General features: G+C 38.3%; 1 protein-coding gene across 2 annotated transcripts in view; it reads right to left on the minus strand.

Moving 5' to 3' along the window:
* LOC119647222 (serine/threonine-protein phosphatase 1 regulatory subunit 10) overlaps positions 1-6,669 on the minus strand; it is a 28,158-nt gene extending 21,489 nt beyond the window's left edge. The window contains exons 1-2 of one of the 2 annotated variants that reach the window (XM_038048054.1): positions 6,408-6,668; positions 5,273-6,280 (exon numbers count right to left, since the gene is read on the minus strand). In XM_038048054.1, the coding sequence (XP_037903982.1) occupies positions 5,273-5,275 (3 nt within the window). In that variant the 5' untranslated portion in view covers positions 5,276-6,280; positions 6,408-6,668. Of the gene's footprint in view, positions 1-5,272; positions 6,281-6,407 lie in introns of both variants that reach the window. The other variant, XM_038048055.1, reaches the window with a different exon arrangement.
* Between the last annotated feature and the right edge of the window lie 1,807 nt (positions 6,670-8,476).

Below are 8,476 nucleotides of genomic sequence, written 5' to 3' on the forward strand. Positions count from 1 at the left end.
TTTAAATGATTTGTTCATTTGGTTTTTGGTATTAACGCATGGCTTCATATTTATTACGATAAAGTAAAGTACGTCAGTATCTTATCTTATCCGTGTTGCCACTGCCGATATTTGGACATCGACTTCTAATTGTGCAAAGTCCATGAAAACAAAAATTCACGACATACTGGGGATAAGTTTCCCTCCTGTTTTTTTTAATAGAAACATCAAAGTAATTTGAAAGTAAAGTTGCGAACAAAAATCTGATAAACGAAGGTTTCTTAGTTTGGAATGTTGGTTGAACTGTTACTGAAAAATCCTGTCTTATTCTCAAATCTAGAAAATTAACTCTAACCTTCCATCAGCATATGATTCCTCGCAACACAACCAGAATTGCTATACTAAGGTTTGACATCGAATATGGAAGTTACCCCGGAAACATCCTAAATATCAAAGCGGAAAGGCTGCTTGGTGATATGATTTTTATATGAATTCAAAAAATCCAAGGATATATCGGGATGGAGGTGGACCTTAAGCTTAAGTTTAGGAGAAGTGTTCCAGTCAACACAATCTTACTCGAGCACCCGCAATCAACAATTTCACATGTCTGCCGTTGTAAAAAAAAAACTGACTAAATTTTCCCAAACGTCTTACACAATCATCCACCATTTGTACCGACAGTAAAATACCACTGGCGTAATCACCCCTCATGTATTCCGTATGAAAAGTTAGCTATGATAGTCAAACCCACTTTATTCCACATGGATGTATTCCCCGTGAATTAATTTTGGATATAATGTCACCAGTTTAAAAGAAATGGTAAATGAAGAACAATTTTCGATTATGTTATCAACAATTTTCAAATCTAAAATTTACCGCAATGTCGTCCCGTCCTGTCGCCCTCTATGGTTCCGAGTGTTAGCCAACTATAAAAGACAATGAACGACGTCTTGCGGTAATGGAAACGAAGATGTTACGTTGGACTAGCGGCGTAACACGTTTTGATCACATTCGAAATGAGGATATACGTTTTGATCACATTCGAAATGAGGATATCCGCGATCGTTATGGGGTTGCACCGATCGTGGAAAAATTGCGAGAGAGGCGTTTTCGATGGTATGGTCACGCAATTCGTGCTAACGAGAATTCACTTGCCTAGATTGGTCTGAACATCGAAATCGATGGTAAACGACCAAAAGGCAGACCTAAACAACGGTGGCTTGATACGCTAGATGGGGATTTGAAAGTCTCGAGATTGCACCCAGATCAGGCATTCGATAGAGCCAAATGCCGATCCCGATCACGACGAGCCGACCCCGCTTGTCAACGGGACAAAGGTTGAAGAAAAAGAAGAATTTTCAAAGCATCATAATTCTTAGTCATAGGAAAAGGAGCATTTTTCTTCTAAAGATCAAGGAATGACGAAGTATAAGGGGTAAATAAGGTAAAGTTAGGATAATTTCACTTAACAACTAAAGAGGCTGACAAGAAAAAGTTTGCAACTGGGCTACTGATCCTGATCAATCGATGAACAGATCCAAATGCTCATTCCGATACACGACATGACAAACATTGTAAAATGGAAAGATCAATGCACCCTCATTTGTCTCACGAAAAATCGATCAACTTTTTTGAACTTTGTATTAATTCGGGTAGAATAAGCGCACTAAAACGAGGTTCATATTTGCGCTTTATTTTATTCATTCTTGGATATTTCGTCTCTAGCGCGCTTATCCTTTCCACTGAAGATTCCACAGCGAGTTTAGTGCGAAATATCAAACAAATGATTGCTGATTAAGATCAGAATGTGAATACGAGCAAGAAAAACAAAAAAAAAAGTGTTTCCAGGAAAAGTAGGAAATTTGACACTATACGATGGAGATTGCTCTAAATTGCATGTTTCTTAAGCAATCACAAAATCTGCCCGAATCACATAAAACAAGCAGAAGATCGCGATTTTGTAGAATTTATTTTGCTGGGATCGAACAATATTGGCCTCAGCTAATGGTCTCATAAAATAGCTTTTCTAGGACTGTGTATATAAAAACAAATGAAAATGCCACCCGTAACTCAATAGGATGCTTGGAAGATGACACAGGACACTGAAAGCCGATATACTGGCCAAAAACCGTGGTCGAAATGTTTTTATGACCCTTGGATAAATTTCGATAGCACAAAATAGTTTTATGAAAATTTGTTCAAAAAAAAAATAAGTGGATCAACGAGAAGAATGCTGACAGATTTTAACCCTTCTATTCCGAGTCATTTTTCCCCAAAAACTAGAAAAATTATCGCTCCATTAAAGGGAGAACTTAAATATATCAAAATAATTTGAAGGAATAGTCAACGGGTAAGACTTTCATTACAATTATTAGTTTTGTCAGATTCAATATTTTTTTTCCATACAACAGAAGACATTTGAAAGTCATTAAAGACATGAAGGTGGAAGAATATGAGTTCACAGGATGATCACTTTTCTGAATTCATCAAAAAACATAATATATTTATGGGCTTCACTAGTGATTGGTTCTATCATTTTAACCATTAGTGGTTTACCACACTTTTAAAGCAGAGTTTTGTTATTTTGTTAACAGTATAAGATTCTGTGAAAATACTAAACTCTTTCTTGGTTTGGCTTTTCTCGCAAAAATTCCAAATTCCAGGATAGATTCTAGTATTTTTGGAGTAAAATCTAATTTTAGGGCAATTTTCAAGCATGACTCCTCTTAAGCGTGGTGATAATGAATATCAATTAATTTAGTTCAAATAGAGAAAAAATAAAAAACAACACTGATATTAAGAGTCAAATGACCTTTTAAAAATTTTGAAATAAACGTCGCTCTTCGACTATAAATAAATTGGATAGAATTAAATCTGCAAAATGAACTTTAAAGAAATCCCCAAAGTAATAATATTGGTATATGCGAATAAAATAAAAATATATTAGCGAAAAATCAAAAACCGTCTAATTATTTCAAATAATTTAAGCGCTAGAAACACATCTTTTTCCAATGACAAGAGAGCTGCCAAGTAACGTCAATGACCACGACGATCCTACAACAGACATGGGTCATCGCGAGCTAAGCTCGTGGGTAGCCGTGAACGTCAAATGAAACAACGTTAAAGGCGTAGCAAGCGCCAAATGAAAAGCGCCTTATAATACAATGCAAACTAAGCTTTATTCATACTATCCAGCAGGTGGCGTGCCGCACACAGCATAGACAGAAATATTCATACTATCTAGCAGATAACGTGTCCAGCACAGAAAGTATCGGCCAGAAAAGTATTCTTAAATACATTCATTACTGCGAGTATGAACCTTTGCTAGCAGTTAGCGTTACTTATTCAGCACGGAGTCATGTGTAGTATCGATAGAAGCCAAGAAGATTCGTCCCTCGGCTTGAATTTGTATGGTGGAAAAAAATGATTGCGCATGTGCACTGTTCCGCGCATCCCCCTGGTACTTTGTGGAAGTATTTCATTCTTGCATCAGTGATTTGATTAATGCTAACTAATGGAAAAGGATCAAATTTGCCACAGCACAACTATTTCGCAAAATAACAAATCAAATAGAAATTCGCATTGCACGCCACACATGGAGTCACTTAATACTTGCTGTTTAGCGGTCTGTGCGAATTCGGAACGCTTGCTGCTGCATGAATACTTGCATAGTGAATATATGGAAGAATACTAATGTCCGACGCATTCTGTGCTAGCTGCTGGTAAGTATGAATATAGCTTAACACGTCATAGAAACTTGCGAACTTCTACACTATACATCAACCGAATGTGCTGAAATGGGATGCCATGCAATTCAAAATTGACCTGTTTTGTCCCCAGCAACTCCAGGAGCGCGAACAGTAAGTTACGACAATCGTAAGTGTTAATACGTAACATTTAAAATACTTGAAGGAAGTCGAAATAAGTGTATGATTTTCCCAAAAATGTCTAAGCTCTTAAAGGTAATTCTCCCTGCTTTCTGCACAAACCAAATAAATAATACTGATTTTCCGTTTTGAAGAACATTGAAACCCAGCAATTTCCCTAATGAATCTAATGACAACGACGTCATTTCCGGTGATCTACATCAGTAATCGATATCACTTGATCACGTCAAATCACTCTAGACATAATTCAATTCAACCCAATGGACAAATGTTTGACACTCGTCGAAAACTTCTATAAATGTTTGACGGACCAAAAATCGCCATTCACACGTTTGCAAGTGCGTTAGTGTTTTTGAGGTGGCAAGCAAAACCCCTTTGTCTAAAAACCCGACACTTGTTCGGATCTACATGTTTGCTTCAAATCGGGATAATAATCTCGGGCGAGCGCAATGCTGACCACATTGCATCCTACAGGGTAGTGTAATCCTGTAGTTACCGTTACTACCTTGAATGAAGTGCTCTAACACACTTGAAGGCCCTGATCCAAAATTAATTGTTGCGCCAACGATTATTATTATTATTGTTTGCTTTGAGTTGTTTTTAAGTCGATCGACTTTGAGTTCAATGCCAGCTAACGACACAGAAATATATTTAATAATCATAAATGTCATAAGAAGCAATCGGGTTCCATCGAATAGTAACCATTCCAGGCAGCACATACCGAAAATATCTTCTCGATGAAATCAACTGCACCTAAACGACTTACGCCAGCTCTCAAGCCAACTTCATTGCCATCTTAAATCCATTTGGGAAAATTTGATTGCGCAACATCATAATTAGCCCCCCTCGCGAAGATTTCCGCTAAAGTGCTTTTGTAGCGTTCACTAAATACTCGACTTTCGAATTACGGCTGGCATGCTCCCCACACTATTAGAGTAAACAATTTACTCGCATAAAATGGGAGAAACCCTCTTTATTACATATCGCACAAAACCAGGCTCCAGATGCACATTAATTGCTTAAGGTAAACAAGAGACCATGGCCATCTGCTACTTCGAAAATTCTGGCATTTGACAACTAAATTTGGTGTTCATTTGCATTTCTTTCATTATTCATAGGTAAACAGGAATATGACGACCATGCCCCACCTTACATGGGGCAACTCCGCAACATGTATCTTGAACGCGAATCAATCAACTTTTCCAAGGCATTGCATCATTACTTTCGTTGGATGAACATCGAAGACCTAACCAGTTTATGGTTTGAAGCCATGATAAAACTAGCAATCAAGAAAAACCCTAGCGTACTTGAGGGGTTTCGAGGTACTGCTCGCCATAGTCCATTTTAAGGTACAAAAACTATTTTCTATCAAACGTTTCAATTCTCAAAAGGCATACAAAACTTACCATTCTCGCAATCCAAAATTTCCCTAATCAGATTTTTTAAGATATTTCATTAAACATAGAAAACCCCTGACTGCATTACCGACTCAAGAATGTTACGCGTGGCTTTGCCGACCGAACAGAATGACGTCACCGCCTGGGCGACCTGATTTCACGACTTGGTGAAAGTCATCAACAAGGACAAAATGGCGGCGAGCACATTTTTCTCGACTTTTGTTTAAAAATAACTTTCGAATCGCCTTATCTTATGCACTGATACGCAAATTATTCACTTCAAAAACAAATTCCAACTACGTTAAAGCTATTCAATTCTCACTTCTATTTTAGGGCGATCTTCCAGGCACGATTCCCTGGGGTCAAGCGGAACATTTAAGTCACACAAATAGTTGCGTAAAATTCTTTCAAGCGTCTTTTATAAGATTCCTGACTTTGCAGCCAAATCCTCTTCTACTAATTTTCTATAAAAATGTCTGCTGCACCGGAGTCAGGCAATTTTTGCACTTCTTTGTTCTCGGGGTCTTTCTCTGAGACGCAAAATCCTAATTTTTAGGTTCCTATAGAGGTTATCATATCCCCTAGACTAATATGCGAGTCTTGAATCTATTTTATGCCTCGCAATGAATAATTTCACAAAATCCTTTGATTTTAGAAAAAGTATCTTTTTCTCTTCGAACTCCCTATCAAAATCAAGCGTCCTACTCCCTCGACGAAAATTCCAAGACTGAATACGAAAACGGATATGGCTCCCTAAATACCCCTACCAATTAGTTACAGCGGTTCCACTTCAAAGTACTGCCATACGTCACAGCGGCTCGTTGGAAATGAGTCGTAAAATGGAAACTTTTAGGAAAAGTGCTTGCGGCAACCGCGGAAAACTCTTAAATTCATATTTTAGGTTCTCCTACATGGCTAAAATGGGCGAAACTCAGATGAAAAAGTTAATTCTGCTTCCGACGGACTGTCTATTCGGGAAACACAGAGTGGCAACACCAAAAGCCATCCAAATTGCGCCTGAAGAAGTTGAGGGGGAAAATCAATGCAAAGGTTATCCTTCCCATAATAAAACACGGAAGAAGAAACCAATTTAATTTCAACAACAAATTAATCGTAATTTCTCTCACATAATTGAAAAGCATACCATTTCCTCTGTTCCACTGTGAATACCATGAATAACCCACGACGCTTGCCGGGATCCCACGCAAATATCGCCCAATACGAAATGTGCGGAGTAGACTCGTTTGGACTAAATGCTTCAATAGCTTCCTATTCACACCACAATAATCTCAAGTTCGACAGAAATAATGATAATTTTCGATAAGACGGTCTCACTGTTCCGAATGCATGCCGCGGGACCTCTTGAACGAAATAATCCTGACATTAGTTTCATACGATTGACATTACGAACCAAACTATTCATTGACTACGTTTACAAGCTGAACTTGTTCCGGGTTTTATAGAACGGGATTCAAGTATAGTGCGGTTCATACAAATACCAAATTTTAATACAAATATCCAAATCCAACTGTAACTGCATTACGTAAATATATTACACTCCATTAATGTAGATTTCATTATTTCTGTACGTGTACCAAATTTAAAAAAAAAAACCTGTTAATGGAACAACGAAAGTAGACAGTTGATTCAATTGCTTCAGAAACGCCAGCGGGAAGTGCCAGAAAGCAAAAACCTGCATTTACGCATTGCCAACCAAACGCTCAAGTCGAAACCAAACATTAAATACCTGGGAATCTCCCTCAACAACAAACTTAAATACAACCCTCACGTCAGATCTGCTATTGCCAATGCCTCTGAGGCCTCAGCTGGCTTAAAAACCTCCTCTCATTCCGGGTCTTGTTCCCTGCCACCAAATCCCTTTTATACAAAATTCTTATTCGTCCACTCCTAACCTATGGTTTGCCAGCATGGGCTACCATGTCACCGACCGTAGCAGAAGACCTCCAACGCTTTGAAAGGACGATACTCAGGAAATATATGGTCAAATACAGAAGGTCAAACCTAAAATTTCACAAAAACTCTCTCCTGTACGACCTCTCCGGTGTTTGCCCCATAATTTTGCACATAATCAAGCTGCCGCGCGTCAAACTAAAAAATTGGTTGTCCCACCCTAACCCGCTGATAAAAAATCTCGATAAGCGTAATGCATTGTTACGCGAGCAGAAGTACTACGCGTCAGGGCTGGCTCTCCTCTCGGACAGTAATTCTTCGCTCAATCATCACGCCTCCCCTCCATATTTCACCCCTTCCTTTTATCAAAGCTCCCCCTAACTTTCACAGAGGCTAACCGCGTAGGGCCAATGTTCAGGCAGTCAATTCCCGCGCAATATTTTTCTTTACCTAGTCTAGATTAAGACAATCAACATTAATTAACCTGTACAGTATGTGATATCTGTAATCATTAACGCATCCCCTAAATTAAGGGTCCTTCTTCTAGACGGGTATTTCCGTAGGTTAGCATTACATACTTAATTAGTTACGCTTGAGCTTTTAGGTTATTATTCTTTTTATATTGCACATGTATTTCTTTTCTTTACTTAATAAATAAATCTGAAATCTAACAGTTGATTCAATACAATGTAATTGATTCAATATAGTGTAATCTCCTCAATTGTAACCAAAAAGACTATACATAGGAGGAGCAACTTCAGCGGCAAAGGAGCACGATATCTCATTGTGCACCTTTGGGGTAGGGACGAGGTAGGTAATTGGTATTGGTGTATCGATGTTGCCTAGATGAATTTCTGGCGTATGTTTCTTCCACTTATCCAAGCAGGAGACGGATGGATCCGAAATATTAATTTTGGATGCATCTACAGTAAATATTTTTTATAAGGACCTCGAAGGGACCGGTGAAATTCGGTCAAATACTCCAAAAAATAGAGTAAGGTAAATGAGTACAACACAAATTATACATTCTGCGTAACTTACTCAACAACATGGCTCACATGATTTTAGTTTCACTTTAACAAAAAAAATCCATCATTTAGGCCCTTGAAGTGTGTTAGAGCACTTCATTTCAGACTGTAACGGTACACTACAGGGTTACAGTACCCTATAGAATGCAATGTGGGCAGCATTGCGCTCGTCCCAGGTTATTATCCTGATTTTACTCAAGTACTCATTCACAGCTGAGTCAACTGGTATCAGACGTCAAATCACAATACAAATCCCCCTGCCACTAGTAAGATT

Source organism: Hermetia illucens, chromosome 1 (assembly GCF_905115235.1).
Source record: "Hermetia illucens chromosome 1, iHerIll2.2.curated.20191125, whole genome shotgun sequence".
In the NCBI taxonomy this organism is placed as follows: Eukaryota; Metazoa; Arthropoda; class Insecta; order Diptera; family Stratiomyidae; genus Hermetia; species Hermetia illucens.